The sequence below is a fragment of the Giraffa tippelskirchi genome, chromosome 4 (assembly GCF_054371585.1).
Source record: "Giraffa tippelskirchi isolate mGirTip1 chromosome 4, T2T-mGirTip1v1.2.pri, whole genome shotgun sequence".
NCBI lineage: Eukaryota > Metazoa > Chordata > Mammalia > Artiodactyla > Giraffidae > Giraffa > Giraffa tippelskirchi.
The window spans coordinates 80,599,340-80,620,912 of record NC_137278.1 but is presented as its reverse complement, the minus strand read 5'-3'; the positions used below and the strand labels follow the sequence as shown (position 1 = coordinate 80,620,912).

Here is a 21,573-nt window from a genome sequence, read left to right as displayed (position 1 = left end):
CATTAGAAAACATCTCTCCATTAAAGAGAACAGTTTGCTACTCTTCCAGGTTGTACTGGCTGATTTCATAATCTTAATAAGTAGCACTATAAACTGAAGGAGAAGACAGGATCTTTAATGATATTGATTAATAATATTTAACTGATGTCACACTAGGGATGAGGTCAGGGTGGGGAAGACTTGGAAACTGCTAAAACTTGTTGCCTCCAGCCCTCTGGAGAAGCATGGTTTACAAAGGAGACCACTGACTTCTAGCTTCTGGAAGTGTTTGAGTGGATTAGCAGAAAGAAGCACTCCACCAAAAATGAAGTGGGTATTTCTGCCCAGGCTGGGAGTGGCTACTGCTTCCTTCTGCATTCTTGTCAGGTCTGTATAGAACCCCAGGCAAGGATTGTCCTGCTTTTCTGATTCCAGAACTGGAACCTCATAGAACCAGGAGTTTATGGACCAACTTTCTGGGGTTCCTTGTGGTGGATTATTTCATCATAGTTTAAACTTCTTGAAATTACTGTCTCTTGCTTGCTCAAGGAAAACCCTATGAAAAGTGTTTCTATAGCACCTCCTGTGATAATCACTCACCTCCTTCAAGTCTGTACGAATATATTATCTTCTCTATGAGGGCACTTAGGAAATTGAAGATTCCTAGGTAACATTTCAGTTCCACTCTATTGTAATATTTCAGAGTGGGGCCTATGAGTCTGCATTTTAAATGCACTCAGGTGATTCTTTGGCCCACTGAAATTTGAGAGCCACTACTTCAATTCAGTGAATTGAATGAGCCAGTATAGAAACCAGAAAACTGTTTCTAAACACAGATTGAATTTTAGGACAGAATAAAGGATTATACTTACCTTGAGTTACAGAAAACTGATAGTTCATGAAAACCCAAGTGAATCTTTTTGAATTATTTAATTTACCATCTGTGTCCTCTACTATCATTTGATTAAAAATATATACATGATCAGTGTTCTTTATAAGAAACTGGTAAAATTGACTGTATATTCTGAATAATCAATTGCATGCACTTAGAAACATGATAAAATGAATGTCTTACATTAAGTTGTATAGTAAAATTAAGTCTAGTTTTCAGACTAGATTTTCTCTTGAAATATCACCATACTAAACTTCCTTCCTGAGGCTAAAACAGGGATGCTCTGGGAACACTGGAGATTCTCATATCCTGAGAGCTAATTTGACTTAAACATGTACATTCCCCACTCAGCCTGGGAGCATCTTAATATCTGTGCAGAGGCCAGTGAGTCTTGCATGGTAGGGAGGGGATGAGGGAAAAATGGGTGAGACAGTTTTTCAAAAAGGAAATAGATTAAAAGAAGGTTGAGAAAACTGATGGGAGAGACACTTCTATATTTTAAGGGAAAAGTTTAGAAATTGATGTGTGACACTAAATTTTAAACACATAAGAACGTAAGAATGTGCTGTAAGCAGTGCTGAAAATACTGTTTTGGGAAATTATCAGACATTTGAAATAGTATATTTGCAAGCCAAATAACTTGCTTCCCAAAATTTATTGTTGCTTTCAAAGAGCTTAGTGCATAATCTTTAATGAGTTATCAAATGTGTTGAATATCTTTGTAGAGATATTTTTATTCCTTCTTCTTGTTTCATTCCTTTCAGAGATAGTAGCATTCAGTGCTCCTAATCCTGAGCAGGAAGACTGAATGTGTAGTGTTTCTTCCTCATGTATATAACCTGTTCACCTGAAGATCGTGGTGTCTACTGTAAAGGGCTGGTGTGGGTCCCATCTGTGTTTCTAAGTGGACTGTTTGCACTTAGTGCTCGAGCCCATCCCCTCTTCTCATTATCACATTTTCTTTTACAACTGGGGCCAACTCTTTAGCTTTTATTTCTCCCATTTTAAGCAAAAGAAACTTGATTGCTCTAGCTCTGTCTCAGTTCTTGGCTTCCTTTGATGTAATACCTGAAAGAGGAAACTCTTCCTTTCCTCCCATTCCACAGCACTCCGCTGACTGCTTCTGTCAAGGGCGCTGGTGATTTTCACCCTTGCTGAACGAATTCTGTCATTTTATTCCCCATATCAAATAGCACTGGACATGCTGATCACTTCCTTCTTCAGAAATTATTTCTGTACTAGGCCTCAAGGACACAACAGGCTCCCCATTTCCACCTCCATTCCTTCCTGGTCTATGTGTTGGTTCCTCCTCTCTCCTCTTTCTTTTAATGTTACGATGCCCGAGGGCTCTTTGCTTAAATTTCTTCTTTTTCCAGTCTGTACTCTCTTCTTTAAAGAGATCAATCCTGGGTGTTCATTGGAAGGTCTGATGTTGAAGCTGAAACTCCAATACTTTGGCCACCTCATGCGAAGGGTTGACTCACTGGAAAAGACCCTAATGCTGGGTAGAATTGGGGGCGGGAGGAGAAGGGGACGACAGAGGATGAGATGGTTGGATGGCATCACCGACTCAATGGACATGGGTTTGGGTAGACTCTGGGAGTTGGTGATGGACAGAGAGGCCTGGTGTGCTGCAATTCATGGGGTCGCAAAGAGTCAGACATGACTGAGCGACTGAACTGAACTCTCTTCTTTGGTGATCTTATCTGGTTTGTTGCCTTTAATATATAATGTTTATGAGAGTGACTCCCAATTTTATATCTCCAGCAGTGAACTCTCTCTCAGACTCCAGACTCACATTTCCACCTGTCTCCTGGGCACTTCTCAGATGTCTTCTGTGTTTATTGAAGCCCAAGCCTGTTTCCACTGAGTCTTCCCCACTTCAGTTATTGATAACTTTGTCCTTCCAGTTGCTCAGGCTTAAAATCTGCAAGTCTTCCTTGACAATTCTGTTTCTTAAACCCAACATCAAGTCTATCAGCAATTTAGCTGTTGTCAGCAATATATTAGGGCTCCGACCTCGCCTCACTACCTTCTCTGCCATCACCCTGGCCAATCTGCTGTCTACTGGGCTAGCTGCCCTATTCCCACTCATAACCTCAAATTATTCTCAACACTGCAGCCAGAATGACAGCCAGGGTGATGTTAATATGTAAATCTGATCACATTGAACCCTCTAAGGGCTCTATTTCTCTCAAACAGAAACAAAAGCCATTACAAAGGGTCTGGGCCTCCTCAAACCTCTGACGGCATCTCCTGTTAACTCATATTCATCTTCTCCAGACACAAGTAGCCTTGCCATTCCTCAGATATATTAAGTATGTTCCTGTCTCCACACTTTTGAATTGGCTGTTCCCTGTGATCTGGCGTATTCTTTTCCTAGATACTTGCATGTCTCGTTCCTGCACCTCCTTCAAGGCTTTACTCAGTGTCCCCTCCTGCACGAGGCTGGCTCTCCCCACACAGGTCAAGTGTCACGTCCCCTGCCTCTGCTTGTCATCTTGTCTGGCCTTTGTTCATAGCAGTTACAACATTCTTACACATATCTGTTCTTACTACTTCTTGTCTACGTTTCCTCACTAGATTATTAGTCCCATGATGATACGGATTTTTGTCTGTTTTGTTCATTGCTATATTCCTAACATCAAAACTGTACCAGATACAATAAATATTTGTTGAATATTGAATAGTCAGATGGGCCCTTATCAAATGTTTATAACTAAGGTCACTCAAAACCAATTTAAGTGACAGTAAACATCAAAGAAGCTGTATGGTACGTAATCAAATTATGGGAACTTCAGGATGAAATCAAACTCTTAACAGATACCTAAAAACAGACACACTCTGAAGATACAGCCCTCATAACTTTAGTTACTATTAAATACTCACTCTGTGAAAGGCATTGGGTTTTACACATCTTACCTTTAAAGCTCACAACAGTCCCAGATAGATCTATTAACCTCATGTACTGAGAAAGAGAGACTCAGATTATTTATATACCTTCTCCAAAGTCACACATCTAATGGGTCAAGGAACCAGAATGTGAACACAGAAATCTGACTCCAAAGCACACCTGCCTGTTGTAATCCACCAACAGTGATTTTTCCTTTTCTAGATGAGTCATGATGGTAGAGAAACTAGCTTCTAAAAATGGGCTGTAGCTTTCTTTCTTGTCTTCAGTGATAGTCAAGGGTCCTAAAATACTAGAATGGCCACAAGGCAAAGTCCTCCTTGCTATCTGCATCTGTCTGCAAAAATGTAGTCTCTGCTGAACCCTAGAGGCTCAAGTGCCCTGAATCTGTGATGAGCTAGTGACTAAGTAAAAAGGCAAACCACCTGGTTAAAATTCAAAAGAATTGATGTTTCAAAAGCAAATTTGAAATCAGGTCTGACTAATCAATATTAATGTTATCTTCCTATAGCTATTAAATTGATTACCTAGAATATACCCAATAATACATACTTAGATTTCACAGTGGACTACAAATGGAATTTGTACAAATTAATGATTTGGGGTCTTTAAACCAGGGGTTAAAAACAAAAAAACCCCAGTGAATTTTGACTGTTCTGGAAAGCAGTCCTCCAAATACCAGGAATCAGTTGCTTCAATTTTTAAATAAGGGCATTGCCTCTCTCAGGATCACGAGTTTTCACATTCTGTAGTTCACCGTGAATGACCTCACATTTGCATAATTCTTTACAGTGTGCAGCTGTAAGCTGGATCTTTTCCTGCCAAGCCTACAAAGAATTGCTGAATGTCAGTCTGCCATGTTCCAGCAGGTCTCAGCAAAACCTGCCTTTCGAGGAACTGTGGTATTGTAAAACTTCTTTTAGGGAATACAAATGCCTCAGCCCTCCCTCTGCAACTTATCCAAGTAACACCCAAGGTCACTAAAGCACTAATTTTCATCCCAAAGTCCTCCCACTCACTCTATTCATAGAGTATGCAACAGGAAGAAGTATTCAATTTATTTTATAATACTGTGATACAGAAAAAGGCACCTCAAAGCAAGAGCACGATTAAGAGCAAACTACACAGAATATGAGCTAAAATGAGAGTCACTGAGAGAAAATGTTGCTCTCTAAAATAAAACATGCAAAAATAATACACGTGTGGGCTATGTAAGGCATTTTTCTTTATTATTTTTCGGTTTATCTTAGTAATGCCAGAAAAATAACAGCCATTATTTTCACTTTAAATGCAAACCAAATACTGCTGCACACAGAGTACAAAGATTACCTACGAACATGGTTAGGTACAAAGGCCGTATTAGATGTGTAGACCGCACTTTGTTTTTACATCAAAGAAAGACTGACAAGAGCAATTTTTTTGACAATTATTTTAGCAAATAACTGTGCTACTAAACAAAGGCAAATACACATATATATACACAAACATGTTTCAACTAAAGTTATTCGTGTCACTTTGACAGACGAAGGCTTCTTCTCTGGTGGGTTTCACCAGATATTTGCACCCCAGAGTCCCCTCCCCTGATCCCGCCCCCAAATGCTGACTTGATCTGAAGAAAAAAATTAGAGATGTTCTTAATTAAAGGCACATTTGGCAGCTACTGAAAAGTGGCATGCATCTGGCACAGGTGCGCTCTCCCTAAAGCCACACATGTGACTTCCATCTGCTATGCATCTTGTTTCTTTGAGTGGTAGTCCAATGTGAGCCACCTTTAGCTAACTTGCTCTGTAATTCTGCAGCAATTGGCTACTTAATGCACTATTTTCATTAAAGGCAAAAGGGAAATTTGCTCACAGTTGACAGAAAATGCACTTTACGGTGTCAAAAATGGAAAATAAGGCATGAAATTTACAAAACAAGTTACAAGTGCTTTTGTGGTTTAGATTTATCATATAGACTTCATGCTTTTCTTTAGAGCTCAAAATATTTCATTGGCTCATGTATAAAGGATTATGAAATCATTTTAAAAGTAATGAGATGCTTCAAAAGAAAAATATTGAATAAATAAACTAAGTCACCACTTTCCCTTATAAATAATTTTACTGCATAATTCTTTCAGCCAAACTGGTATTAACCCTGTGATGCTTATTTTACTGGTAAAGACTAATGTGCAACTCCATAGGACCTACACTTGTACGACAGTCATACAATATAGGTTAAAAGATAAGTGAACCTACCTATAGCAGCAGAATAGCAAGAAATAAATGGTTTTTCTTTCTGAATCTGGAGGGAAAAAAAATATGTTTTCCTCAGTATGTATAACACTAATACATTGGAATTATCCCCCCCATTTGCATTATCTATTTTGCTGAGCCACTTAAAACTCTGAATTTAAGCTGTCATTAAAAGACAAACGATGAGGTACATGATTAAAGTGAGCTAAATTTGAGAATTAAGACAAGATAGTGATCATAGATACCAACTAATTTTTGGTTTAATTTTTAATGTAGGGAAAAACACATTAAGGAATTTGGAACCACAATGTAGCCTCCAACTGAAAAAGTACGGCTCACTACACTGTTAACTGCAGTGTAATTAGGGTGGCATGCTCTTTGCTAAATTTACATTTATTAAATTTATGTGAAATTTAAATTCATTAAATTTCGCTAAAATTAGATTCATTCTTGACTTGTTAGAGCATAGTAACCTACTGAACACATAATCTGATATCCAACAACCTTTAATTAAGCAAACTTTTGACGTTTATACATTTCCTGATAATTTGTAGTCTTAAAATACATTTGGAGATGTGGAAAGAGTAAATAACCTTTCAATAAATTTAGAAACATGTACTTTATTTGTTCCTGTTTTAAAAGTACTTAGATGTGAAAAGCCTCCCTTTCTATTGGTTATTGGCCCATGTAGGTAAATTCAGCCTTGAAATATTTTCATTTTGTTGATCCAGAGGTACTGAAACAACTAAGAGCATTTCCATTTCTAAAAGAAATGTTCCAGGTTTTGGAATGTGGTTTAGGAAGGTCATGCTGCACTGTCTTGTAATGTCCTGAATTCAAAAGCAGAATTTTGTGGTGATGCATTTATCTTCTCAGCCACTTCTTGTCCCTAGATTAAGTAGATTTCAGTTACTACAAAGAGGAAATCTGCCAGTGAGTTAATGCTTCACATGTGAAGAAGGCAAGGATACAGTTTTCTCACCACTGTTTAAGGACATCCAATTGAAAATTTTCTAATCAGTTACCACTGCAGAAAATATTTTGACCCCACTTTTACACTTCAGAGTACAAATATCCTCTATCCACAATGCATATACAGCTGATGCACAGTGAAGCGGTCGCCTAGAACCACCAGGGTAAAAGAATACTTCCCTTTGGAAGAAGTATGATTAGAACTTCAAATCTGAGTTTTTCTTCTTTATGCAATCAGGCAGGTTGAAAAGAGGTCATTACCTTATTAGAAGGCTAACACACTGGCCAGAGGGATACTGAATGGGCTCCAATGTGACTTTTCTCAGGTTCTCATTTGGAGTTAGGGTTGGGGTAATTAAAGAGAAGTGTGCATAAGACACATAAAGGGAAATCCTAGGGATGATGAGGCTGGTTTAATAAAAAGTCATGGAAATTCTGGAATGTGTTATGATTAATTGTAGCAGCACTAGTAAGTAGGCTTAGATAAATACTTGTTGAATGAATGGTCTTATGGACGCTTTGCAAACAAGAGTGGATTTCAAATAAATTTGGGGGGAGACTTTTGAAAGGAGACATTTCATAAAAGTGGCTACCCTAATAGGAATGGTACAAATATTAAAAACAAAAGATTCAATTCTAACAAATAAATAAGAAAGGATATGACAGGATGGATTTTTAATGATGATGCAACCAACATTCTGGTCTTAAAGGACTATATATTGTACTATTGTGATGTACATTTAATGCTCTAATAAATATCACAGAAAATTATTAAAAGTACTAGATTTCCACCATGATGCAGCACTTCTAAAAATGCCTCTAATGGCATGGTTAACAGAACTGCTGAAACGTTACTTCATTATTCAGAGGACACATGCAGATACAGATGAACTGATGACTAAGGATGGAATACTGCACACTTCACAGATATTATAGTGGAGATTAATAACATTTTTTCTCTTCAACAAGTTGCATGCATTTCAGTCACAGTATTTGTTAGACTCAGAAGGTCAGTACATAGGTTTAATGAATAATCCATATTATGATAGTAATGATGTAGGTAGATGTTCTATTACAAATAGTTCTGATAGAGCAAAGACCTCAGGCAAGGTAGAATGTTTAATATAAACTTTACCAAACTGTAATACATGTTACCTAGGAAATTAAAAACCTTACAAAGCTCTGCTTAAAAGATACCCATCCTATTCTAACCAAATATTTTCCTACATGCCAAACTGCAACTTTAGATCATTCTTTTAAGAGGAATACATACATCCAGAACTAGAAACCAAGGCGTACCACAATACGTGCTTTTATGCTTAGTGTTGTGTGTGTGTGTGTGTGTGTGTGTGTTTCAACTGAAAGAAATAAGAATCAACCATTTTCTCCATATAATAATTTAATATATGCCAGCCAAACAAAGTATTTGTATCTTTATTCAATTAAATTAAAACAGACCTGCCAGGTATATTATATAACATTCACTATATACACATGATTTAGGCAATGCAAGGTAATTCTAGATATGCTGATCACTCAACTATTAGTCAAACATGACCGGTGTCAGCGACGCCCAACAAGTGCTCCTTTCCCATCGGGTGACTGCATTTCCACAGTATGGTTAGAGGGGCAGCTATAAGCCATGACATGGGTTACCAGTAAACTTCTGTGGGAAAAGGGGGGAAATGATAATCTAGCATAAAGATTAACAGTCTCCTAAATGTAAATCATATGCTTGACAGTTACATTTTTAGAAGAGTTCTTCTGTCATTGTTAATGACACAAAACTTCTCATTTGAAGGCAACACCACCACATTCTGTTTGTGTAGGGAGGGTGGGTAGGGCGATGCTCTTAAAATTGGCATAATTATTCTTAAAAAAAAAAAAGTACCTCTTTGGTGAAGCCTTGGTACCCATTCAATTCACTGTAATAATCTGTAAACAGGACTGCAGTATGGTGCTGGGCCTTGATTCCAACAAGGGCAGGTACCACAGCCTTTCCTCACAGTCCTCTGAATGATTTTTAAGAAAATATTCTAAAGTAGGACGAGTAAAAGCAAAGGAAAACAAAGGAGGATTTGAAGATCCCTGTTTAAGATTTCTTTTTAAAAAGTGCATAATATTTTGAATTACAAAAACTGTCATCATGTGGGCCTGCTGGACACTAGACTGTTTTCCATCCCTTTCAATGATAAAGATCACTTCACAAAAAGAGGACTCCTGCCTACTGGCTGGCAAAAGGTTCCTTTACTTGATTTTCAGGTGAAATCAGTTGTCCACTTCCTCTAGATCAATCTTCCCATATTCACTTTATAAGTATGTTCGTGTTGAAATTCATTGTCTTATGACTGCATCTTGAAGTAGAGTCGTTAGTGTTTGGAGTTCTCATTTTAACTCCTCAGTGCTGGCATGTTCAGTGCATCCATCGCCAGCAATGGATCTGGGGCTAGGAAAACGTACATCCTGGTCCAGAGGAACTCAGGAAGAATGGGCATTCTCCAACAGTGGTGGTCCATCTCTGTGCATGGACGGGTGGGTGTGCTCCCTTTTGTAAGTTTTTGGAGGGAGTTTAGGGATATGCTGAGAAGTGCTTTGTCGTGGAGGAACAGGCGGCCCAGCAATGGAATGGAGGTCCACTTCTTGTGTCAATGGTGGTGACGGCAGATGCCTTCTTGTTCCGTGAGGAGAAGGTGTTTGAGGAGGAGGTGGTGTAAAGGGGGAGGGGCTGTTTGGGAAGAAGGCATTACTATGGTCACTTTTTTTGCCCAAAGGGGGAGGTTGGAGATGTAGTGGTGAGCTTGAGAAAACATCAGGTGTCCTCACGGGTTCTCGTGGAGGTAATAAGGGAGGGCTTTCGGGAGGGTCTGATATAGAGGTCCGGTCTGATATTGAATACCGTGGTGAATAGGCTTTTGATGTGGGCTGCCTAGGAGGAATTGCTGGGGGGCTGTCCAAATGCTTAGACATCATCTAACATAAATGGAAAAAAAAAGACATTTATTAACAACATATGTAGCACCATGAATATACTAAGAATTAAACTGGGTTTTCAAATATGTTATTGGAAGAACTCTAGGTGTGGATCAGGGAGTTTTGCCATATGCTTTAAATTGGAGGTTATGGCAGTTCATTCATTAAAAAAAGTCTTTTTCCTTCAATGTTAAGTTTTTATTTTTCTCAAAATTTTGTTGTTTGCTGCTGCTTACCTATCACTCAATTTAATATAAGATCATTTCAATTTAGCATGTTACCTATCAATTTTACAATGTTAAGTTTACTATAACATTTCATGGTATTCTGCAAAGAGTTTTGCCTTGCCCAGGTGCTCTGCTCTCTGGACACTTTGAGACTACTGAATCATGTTAACAGTTGGCAAAGAAAGAAATTTAAACAGGTAGGAAAAAAATAGCTATTATGAGCTGTTAAGGTCTCTTCTGACCTGGAATTTTCATGAAAATCCCACTTAGAAGCCTGTCAGATTCACCTGTTACAGGCTTAGACATGTAACATTTAGTACTAAGATATAGTTTCATTTATTTTTTTTCTCGCTTTTTTTTTATTAATTTATTTATTTTAGTTGGGGGCTAATTACTTTACAATATTGTAGTGGTTTTTGCCATACATTGACATGAATCAGCCATGGGTTTACATGTGTTCCCCATCCTGAACCCCCCTCTCACCTCCCTCCCCATCCCATCCCTCTGGGTCATCCCACTGCCCCAGCCCTGAGCACTTGTCTCATGCATTGAACCTGGACTGGTGTTCTGTTTCACATATGATAATATACATGTTTCAATGCTATTCTATTTAAAACGTGCCTTCATATAAAGCTTTGGATCTCTTTCCTTCTATCTTTTTAAAGAATTGCTTGAGACTACATTACTTTTAAATTATAGGTTAAACGTGTGTGTGTGTTTTTTTTTTACAGTACCCATATTTAGATTTATAAGTATTTTGAAAACCTACCAGAAAACTGCTTTCAGAAGAAAGGAAATAAACATTACTGCATGGTAAACCCATACTTAATTCTGGTTTAAACTATATTAAGCCCCAATACTCTTGAGTATTAACCTCATTCAGTTAGAACTCAACGAGAGATGAGCACTTGATTATAATGGGACTGCAATGATTCCAGTCTCCAGATAACCAGATGTTCTACTTTACCTTAGATGGCGAAGATTCCGCTGGGGCAGACTCTGGCCGTCTTCGTGGAGGAACAGGAGGGGGGACAGGCACTTCATCAGTGCTCTTGGTTAAACTTATAGATGATACTGAAGCAGATCCTGTAGGATGGTACAATTTTGAAAAGTTCACAGGAATTTTACTTCATCAATCCTGCTTATATTTATTAAAAGAAATGTACAGAAGTATCAAAAGCAGTTCAATAAAGCAACACCCAACAGTACTTCCTTTATTAAAGCAAACTGCTATAAAAGCATGCAGAAATTTCTCAGCAGAGTTTTCAGAAAAAAAGCTGCCTAAGTTATTCTGTTGTTATACTTCTTGAACAAAATAACATTTCCATTGTTAATCTATTACTGGAATTTTCTGGGAGAGAGGAAACTATTAAAAACTTTTGGAATGGTAATTTTTGTTAACCTTTTATGATGGGCTCATTTTCCACCCCCACCCCCAACTGTATTAGTACAGAACTTCCTTGCCTTCACTGGATAGTCTTTGGGAATACTTTCTGGTCTTAACCACTCTCTCCAGTGTCTCCCTGCCATCCTCTGAAAGGAGACTCTAGTGTCCCGGGGAGGGATCTCTTCAGTTTGCTTAGGTATCAGCTCTCCTTGGTGGGGAAGCAAAGTCAGGTTCATCACACTCTAATCCAAAATTTTTCATTGTGATGAACACATTTAAAATGACTGAGGCTGTGCTGATAATAAAAACAGAAATTACACTAGAATCTAGTGAACCTGATTTAGGAGTAAATTGATGAACTAGCACTAAAAAGGTAAGTAAAAGCCTCTAATTGTAACCTATCTTACAAACATTTATGATAAGGGCTTAATATAGGCATATAAATAACTACACTTGAAAAACATTAATGTAAGTTAACCTGTACATCAACACAATGAAAAAGATGTGAAAAAACACTTAAATGATCATTCAAAATTGTATTTGGCAGGTTTTCTTTCCTTTAAACACTGACAGTTTTAATTTTGTCAATTAAATGTTATAACAAGATAGAACTTAGAGTACTTTGTGTATTGATATTATTTAAATGAGCAACATTCTGATCACCTACCTTTCTTCTTATGAGACTATGTAAGTTAGCTTATAAAACTATTTTCCATTGTATACATTCTGAAATCATTTGTATGAAGGACAGCAAAAAACAATCTATTGGCTTAAAATGTATGGGATAGTTGGTGAATTGTTAGTTTACTTTAAAATTAAAAACAAATACCTACATTGGAACTTTATTTTGCTTATCAGTGATGAATATTTAGGTTATATAATACAGATAGTCACAGTGATAAGATAGCTGTTTTAAAGTCAAATAACAGTCATTTGCGTACAGCTTGTGCTGTTCCCAGCCTAAGTGTATTTTGTGACTTAGACACTGCATGTAGCTGCCAACATTCTCATATGCGCATGCATGCTCTTGCTTTTTTTTTTAAGTTGGGCATTAGAACTCCAGAGTTGGAAATGAGAAATGGTTAAATGTGGAAGCCACCCATATAATAATGTTCTTTCAAAAGAGAAGAAAGGTTTTACAAAAAGCATGAGAATTATACAAGTTTAAGCAAATCATTTATGATCAAAAGATAGTACAAGTGAAGGCCTCACTTCTAAGATGCTGCAAAGCAAGGCACCAATGCTGCCAGACCCAAGACGAGTTTTAGCAGGAAAGGTTACATTTGGTTTAATTTTTAAAGCCAAAGCAAAAATTATGAGTCTTAAACCAAATATACTAACTTGGGCCATGGGGCAGTGTAACCTGGATAAAGACGGTATCGCTGCCTGTGAAAGGAAACAAGAAAAAGTAGATTTTTTTCTTTCATAAATATATTCAACTCATCTGTAAAAATTTATTTATGATAAAAATGTTATTTCTGTCATTCTCGTTTTAAAGAATGATAGAACAGCTTAGCAAAAGCTCATTACTACTTACTTTTGAGAAAAAGAATTAAATTGCATTAATATCATTGGGAATTTTGAAGATTTGTTTTAGATTCACTACTTGATGTCATAATAATTAAATGAAAAAGCAGTCATGAGAAAACTACAATATCCGTCTATTTTAGTGGAAGACTTCCAAAACATGTATAAACCCAATTTGAGCAAAGAATTCAGTTGGATATACAGAAATATGTCATTCACTAAGGATTATTTTGAAAACCCAAACTTGTGAAAATGAGTAGTAAATAATGAATTTATGTTACAAAAATTAAGAAATAAAAAGGACTTCCTTACCATTATTATTAGTAGTAGTATATATATACCTTAGAAAATGTTCTTGGGGCATGTGTTCATCACAAAAGAACTATAGCTTTGGATATTACAAACAAGCTGAAAGTGATACAGCTTTTTTCGTTCTATATGTTTAAACACTTAAAATATCATTAAACATTTTTGGTGCTTAGACACATTATTTATACAGGAAACTGATAATTTTTGACTATCTAATTTCAACAATACTAATTATTTTAAGAAAAAAATTGAAAATCATAAAATGCAAAGCCCTGAGAGCATTAAAGTAGAAGAACTGAGACAAGAGCTAGAGGATCTATACTGGTTCTAAATCAATACAGTCGTTTAGGTTACATTGCCTCATATCACCAACATACTGAACAGATCATATCTAAGAGGCTAAAGCAATAACTCTAACATGAGACTGAGCTGATTAATTCAGGTTTCTCTCTCTCACTTTTCCACAACAAACAATCACTCAAACAGTTAGGGCTGTTGCTTTTTCTAGCTTCTTTGATCAGAACAAGTATAATTTTACGTCCTAGGTTTAGTTGGCAGAACGATTAATTTGACTGCTTATATAGATACAGTGTTTTTGTTTCCCAGACAGCCCTGATTTCAAATAACATATCCTACTACCTCCTTTCCATATGTACTGATATTTATTTGGAGGCTACAGTTATTGAGGGTAGCAATCAAGCTAATTCTAGTAAGTTAGCTCTCAAAAGATTAAAATTCATTTTTATACTTTTGACATTAAGTAATGCTGCTGCTGTGTCAAAAATTCTCTTCACTACAAATGAGATTCTCTTCACTAAAAATGAGATTCTCTTCACTAACATAACAGGGGTTTAAAGTGAGTATCTGCTCCAGTGCTTACTACTTATGTATTTTCCACTTTTATGGAAAGGAAATAAGTATGCTTTCTGGAGATAAGCGTCGAGAACATGGTTATATACTTAGTACAATATAGAAGTAAAATCAAAACATAAGTAATGACAGCTACCAACTGCAGGCTTTTAGAAAGAATGATTACACCTACACATACATACTTGTGTGCACAGTTGTAGGCTGGGCTTTGGTCTAATGTATACACAGCAAAGGCTTAGATTTATGTGTAAACTTGGGGCACTTTTCTGATTTGCCACTTCAAACTAATTGCTTAGTCTTACTGCCTGGAAAATGCTATAAAAAATTCTTTGAGAATTATACATTATATATCTCAAGAAATATATACTAGAAATTCTTGTCAGCTAGGTACTGAACAAATTTATTGACAGTGACTTAGGGCTGAAATCCAGTTAATCAAAAAGTAGCATCAATTGGTTAAGTACAAATCCCAGACAACAGATCATTGGTTTCTCCATTGTGGCTGCACATTAGGCCCTGCTGGAAGGTTTTTAAAAATACTGATGCCCACATGCCAATGCTGGTCTAATACAAGCATGGACTGAGCACATAGGTATTTTTTTTAAAGCTCTCCAGGGGATTATAACTTTCAGTCAGGGTTGAAACCATTGTTGGAAGATAACCTCCAATTTATGATTGAGTCATTCTAAGAATAAAAATAAGCACTTTCCTATGGAAAAAAATTATATAAATCATGGATAATTTCTTAAATTCACAAAAGCCTGTTAAATCAAATGTATGAGATCAGAAACTAATCACCTACAACAATGTGCTACAAAGAAAAGCTCTGCATTCCAGCTTGAAATATATCTTTTCTTGTTAAAGCTTTCCCTACTAAGGGATGGGGTAAAGCTCATTTGTAGCACACAGACCAGGCCAGACCCCTGGCTCCCTTTTATCACCAGGCAACCTTCAACAGCAAGGTATCAAGAGCATTTCATCCTTCTCTCTCCATGCCAGAGCCACAGATACAAAGCTGGTGGTCTTTCCCCTTTTCCTGGCCACTGTCATCAGCACCTGAGAGGTGGACCTGCTGAGGGCAAGGTGTGCAGCAGGGCTCTGAATGTGAGGATATATGTAGCAGCACTAGGTAGGTGGCCAGTTTCCTTCCCTCTCTGTCTTCACCACAAAGTTTTCTGTGACCATCCCTGCCCATTCTTTGGTCATCTTCGTGTGAACTTCTACTGCATTTATATCTTGACTCATTTAGCATTTTGTCAATAAACTAAAACTTATACATCTTCTCTGCAATCTTACTGAGAGATGAAAAAAATCATACTACAAACAGAATCAAAGCATTTATCCCTGGTTAACCATTTAACTATGAGTTTCTTTTATTATGATTATTTTTTTAAATCTCTCAGTAAGATTGTAAGCCTTGCCAGAGAAGATGTGTCCAAGCTTACTTAGCAAGAAATGAGATATTAACAGATACTGCCTGAAGAAATCAATCTTTGTTTTTAAAAGTAAATTATTTTGGGGGAAAAAAACTTAAAAAAAGCAAAACAACTATTATAACTGATCAAAAAATTCTAGTCAAATTTTGCCTTGTGAAAAACTTAAGCAATGTCTTTGCTTTGCAATGCCTTTCTGCCTCTTCGTACTGAGTGGAATATGTCTAGATGACTTAAAAATGTAGGTACAGTAGCTCTTTCCTGCCAGGCCCTGAGGACAGCAAGGAAGTAGGTATTTGCTCTAGTGGCAACACAATGAGTACCAAGTTGGATGTGCTGCTGACCACTGGGCCCTCGCCACCACTAACACTAGCAGATCTGTTCAGCAGAGTGGGGTCAAAAGCAGATGATGACCTTTAATATCCATAGATAAGCTTTAAGGAGGGGATTAACTGAGCTTACAGATAGTTTTGTATTATATTGGCTTTCTTAATTTCAAAATCTGTTATTTTCAATTTTTACTAAGAGCAAAAGGAGTAGTAACAGGGGTTTCCTTTTATCACAAAGAAAGAGAAACTGAAAAAATCCTCAGGGATAAGATTACAAAGCCTATTTCTGCTACAGTGGTTTCTTTGCTTGTCTAGCTATTTTAAGTTAATATTATTCCACTGCCACATATGAGAAAACAATGATCCAGAGCACTGCATTCCAAAATGACTCTTTTTCCCTGTTTGACTAATCATTTAAAGATTCAGCACTAGTAGGGAATGAAATATGTTTATCTCCTGTTTCTCCACATCTTTCATTTTTAGCTACTTAAATAAGAAAAACAGAATTTGCAGTTGATGGCTTTCATGTGATTTCAATAATTCACTTATGTGGAAATCTTTATAACACAGATCACAGCCATCTACTTGAGGGAAAAACCTCTTCAAACAGTTAAATGGATCATAATAAATAATAATTTTAAGTCAGGTGTACTGTAAAAAGTGCTGGTTTTATTTAATTACTTAATTTAGGAGGTTGGCGAGTTGGGGAAACGGTAATATTTTACTTGGTTTTACTTGAACTTATAAAAAATATCTGATAGCCTACTAGTAACATAACATGACTTTGTAATCTTCAGTAGCCAAATAAAGCCAAGATGTAGTAATTCTTAAAACAAACACAGTTTATGTGGTAGAAAAGATAAGATAAACTGATGGGTAACTACAAATATATATTCAACACAGGAATAAATAAGTAGTATTCTGGACCAAATCTCAAAATAATAGAACTCCATAGAGTAATTTTTTTTTAAAACAGATTTTCTGAGTTGGAAAAAATCTTAAAAATCTAGTTTAATCCATGGCACCAAAAAACTGTTTTATCTAAAATCAGAAGGCTCACTAGCAGACTGAGATGACAAACTAGGAGTTAGGAATCCTATGTCAGTGCTTAACTACCTCACTAACAATGTCAGGCTGCCTCTCAGTATTGGACTCCATTACGTCTAATATTAGGGGAGAACTTGTACTATACAATGAGCTAAGACAGCCAGTGGAAAGAGCATGTGGAAGTGGTTGTGAAAGGGTTAAAAGCGACTGCATTCAAATTCTGATTTAATAATGAATAAATGAAAAAAGGTTCTAAGATCTTAGTAGAGCTTTAAAGCTCAATATGAAACTGATTAAAAAAATTAACAGCAACAGTGAAGGTAGCCTCTCAAAGGGCTAGGCTGGGCTGTATAGTTTGGTACCCATTAGCCACATGTGGTTATTAAGTTCTTGAATGTGGCTAGTCCAAATTGAGATCTGCGCTGAGTATAAAATACATATTGCATTTTGAAGATTTAGGACAAAAACTGAGATTGTAAAATATCTCAGTAAATTTTTATACTGATTTCATGTTTAAATGACAACATTTTGTATATACTGGGTTAAATAAAATATATTATTGAAATTAATTTCACTTAATTTTTGCATTTTAAAAATGTAGAAAGAACATTTAAAAGTCACACATGGGGCTTATATTATAAATATTTCTATTGGACAGCACTGATTTATAAATAGGAAAGGATGAGCAACAGTGTACAATCTGTGAGAGTTGTATGGCTGGGCTTGAAAGCACAGGAGTTTATTAGTAGGCACTATATAGGACGCTGTTGACTGAACAAGGGTTAAGTAGAAGTGTGAATTTGATACATTGTAAAATTAGAAACTACAGGATTTGGTGAGAAAGAAATCATATACTCAGCAGTTTCAAATACAATTTTGGAGGAAACATTTAAAGCATCAGATTGATTAGTCCATGCAGTTTTAGCAGTTATCTTCGTTTCCTCTGGAAGTCAGAGAGGCATTTTAAACTCGCCAATTGAAAACAAATGCTCAAATGAAATTTCAATTACCAGTTTAATCACCAGGCCTATCAGTAAAGTAGTAATACATTTAAAGAGGACTGTTCTAATTTATTTTATACTTGTATAATAATATATTTTGAAATGCTATGTGGTTTATCTACAAATTTACCAAAAAATATATATACATATAAAAATATATATACACACACAGATTCTTTTTTACCTCTAGTACATATAACACTAACAGTACTTAAAGCACTTAAAACTTGAACACCTACTTGAGTGAAAAGGGCTTGAATGATCAGAATCAAATACGCTGCAAACATCTGTGGTACTAGAAGCACCAGAAGCAGGAGGAGGTGTTAACGGTGTTCTTGGAGAATTTGGTGCAGATGCTGTACTTTCTGTTTCACTTTCAGGGATTCTACTGTAACTAATTTTCCTTGGCTCTTGCTGCAGAGGTGTGGGATGTCTCATAGTACCTGGTCTTGGGTTTGATGGACGAACACCAGGAGATTTTAGGGGATAGTTGTATTTTTTTGGCTGTAGACATATCAAAAGAAACACAATACTTACAACACTGTTAATGGAAAAGAAGGTTCTTCTACAAATGCCTGGTAAAATTCGATTAATATCCAGGAAAACCATAAACCACTAATACTGATTCAAATCAAAGTATCCAAGTTAAAGAGTTAACACCCCATTCCCATAAAGCCTTGGCTATCTAAACTAGTAGGGAATGAATTTCTTTAAATAACTGAATTTTAATCCTATAAATACCAGAGTATCTGTTATTTCACTATTTCTGATGGAAATCTTTCTAAGATACAGTGAACATTTCTCTGGCTTTTAAAATGGACTGTGCGAAACTAATTTAATCTTGGGAGGAAAGCCAGGACCGTTGTTTTGGTTTTGTTTTTTTTTTATAAATTTATTTATTTTAGTTGGCGGCTAATTACTTTACAATATTGTAATAGTTTTTGCCATACATTGACATGAATCAGCCATGGGTTTACATGTGTTCCCCTTCCTGGACCCCCCACCCACCTCCCTCCCCATCCCATCCCTCTGGGTCATCCCATTGCCCCGGCCTTGAGCCCTTGTCTTGTGCATTGAACATGGAATGGTGTTCTCTTTCACATATGATAATATACATGTTTCAATGCTATTTACAAATGCATTAAATTGCATGAGTTATCACCTGTTTATGCTAGTTTCATGGCATTTTTTTTCTTACAGAGTGATTGTTTCTCAATGATGTCAGTATGTTTCACTGGAGCAGACTATATAGCTATTTTCAATTTTCTGTTTTTAATCTGTCTTTTGAAATTGTTTTAGGCCTTGAGAAATTTTCTCATACAGTAACTTCATTAAGCTTTAGTTCACAGACATTATGAGATTTATCTTGGTTACTTAGAAGCCATTTATGTTTACTTCTTGATTCCTGACTTTCTTATGAATGAGAGAGATTATATTCAGAACAGTGAAATGATGCTACTGTACATAAATTTGGTCAGGCACGTACAAGTAATAGGAAAGAATGGAAACTTTATTTCCCCCTCCAAAAAGTATCTTTTGCCAAACCTGTTATTTTTATAGCTAATGATTCATAGTTAAAATTCTCATGTCATTACTTTCAAAAAAGTTGTAAGTACATATATTTACTATAAGTGAATTAGTGTAAATCAGTCAAATTTCCTGCCCTTAAAATAAATAATGAATGACATTTTTCTTTGTCAAAACAAAACAAAAACTTGTACGTTTGCCCAATTTCTTCATCTATTCTATTAGGATTTTATTCACATTAATGTTAGTGTTCATTTACTTGGAACTAAGTGGACTAATCCCGAGTGTATTTATTAAGGACTTATTCACTATTTTTATCCATTACACATGCACTTCATCCCTGAATGCCTTTATAGAAAACTATAAACCAGTAGATAGATGTAGATAACAACTGCAAAAAATATTTAAATGTAAATGAAATAATATGAATGCTTACAAATCTTGGAAGAGGCTTAGGGTTTCGTGGTTCGATTTCTAGGGATTTGTTGAAAAGATAATCTGTAAATTCTTTTTCCATGCTATTTCCCATTGGATTCAAGTTTTCAAAAAACCTCTTAAAATAAATGCAAAGAAATAACATATTATTAATGTTAAATAATTTAAATTCAGTTTAAAAGTCATGAAAATAACTGAAAACATTTTAACACAAGAAAATTGGAATTATTTAAAGTTTTATTTTCCTTTTTCTCTTCTATGAAATAAACCTGACTCTTATCAGGCTTAATCATAAACTTAATCAGAAATATGTATCCTCAAAGAATTCAACTTACTTTGATATCTGACTCTACTCGTAAACAATAAGGCTGATTTTGGTACTGCTGGATCTCGCCTGTTATTTCTGCTACTTTCCTCCTTTTGCTAAAGTTTATAAGCTCTTTTCCATGCCGTTTTAGGACCTCAGGGTTGCCTTCTTCTGTTTTCAAGATATTAGTTAGATAAATTCCTGGAAGATATAATGAAATTATTTCATGGATAAAAATGGAAAAAGCTAGCTTTTTTTCTTTTTCAGTAATTATATTACACTGTACCATCTCAATCATCATAACTGAAGAATTAAAGCACAAATTTCCACTCTATGAAAAACAACAGGCTAAGTAAATATCAAGAGAAAGGGAGACCAAGTTTAAGAAAATTAATAGATTTACAGGAAGAATAATCAATTTTCTATCTCCCAACCATAATGTTATTTGACATATGTCATGGTTTTGTTAATGGAACTTTAAGAATAACCCATCACTTGACACATATTTTTGGCAAAAGAGGAAAATGTTAAATTCAGAGGATCATATTTTCTGCATAATTAGCTCTTGGGGCCCTCAAGAGGTTATTAGGATTTGTAATTCAGAGGTGGTACTGTTTGGATAGGCTTACTCATGAAAATGTGAAAGGATCTGCAATCTTATCAAGTACAGGACTGCATATAACTTATGTATATTCTGGTCTTCAGTACTTCTAGAATTATGGTAACCAGGTAAGGAGTTCCTGTTTCCGCATCACTGCAGGCTGTGCAATGGATGAGGAGGAGAATGAACAGAAAAGCAGGCTTTTTAGTTCCTTTCTGTTCTAGCATAAAGGTTCTGGAGCCAGCTCTGCTGCTTTCTATTTTTGTGATCTTGTACAAGTTGCTTAACCTCTGTGTGCCTTGGTTTACTCATCTGGGAAATGAGGATAGCAGGGTTGCTGTGAGAAACATTATGAGTAAATTTATGTACAGACTTAGAATAGGGCCTGACAAAAGTAGATGCTTAATTATCTATGGTTGTGATTGTTGATGCTGTTGTTGCTATTCTTACCCTATCCTCTTATGTCTGCCTTTTCCTCTCAAGTATTGACTATGCTGCATAGGGGGAAAAAATGTGTGAATATGAGTTCATTCACTCAGTACACATGTACTGAGTCTCTGCTGTATGCCAAACACTGCTTTAAGTACTGCAGATACAAAGATGAACAAGACACAG

The 21,573-nt window shown here is 36.1% G+C and overlaps 1 protein-coding gene across 7 annotated transcripts in view; it reads right to left on the bottom strand.

Moving 5' to 3' along the window:
• Window positions 1-4,987: 4,987 nt before the first annotated feature.
• SOS1 (SOS Ras/Rac guanine nucleotide exchange factor 1) overlaps window positions 4,988-21,573 on the bottom strand; it is a 133,667-nt gene continuing 117,081 nt past the window's right edge. For 4 of the 7 annotated variants that reach the window (XM_081483221.1, XM_081483217.1, XM_081483218.1 and 1 more), the window contains 5 exons: window positions 20,386-20,558; window positions 20,052-20,168; window positions 18,328-18,592; window positions 11,153-11,271; window positions 4,988-9,958 (listed from right to left, as the gene is read on the bottom strand). In XM_081483221.1, the coding sequence (XP_081339347.1) occupies window positions 9,467-9,958; window positions 11,153-11,271; window positions 18,328-18,592; window positions 20,052-20,168; window positions 20,386-20,558 (1,166 nt within the window). In that variant the 3' untranslated portion in view covers window positions 4,988-9,466. Of the gene's footprint in view, window positions 9,959-11,152; window positions 11,272-12,913; window positions 12,959-18,327; window positions 18,593-20,051; window positions 20,169-20,385; window positions 20,559-21,573 lie in introns of all 7 variants that reach the window. The other 3 variants (XM_081483215.1, XM_081483216.1, XM_081483219.1) reach the window with 1 other exon arrangement.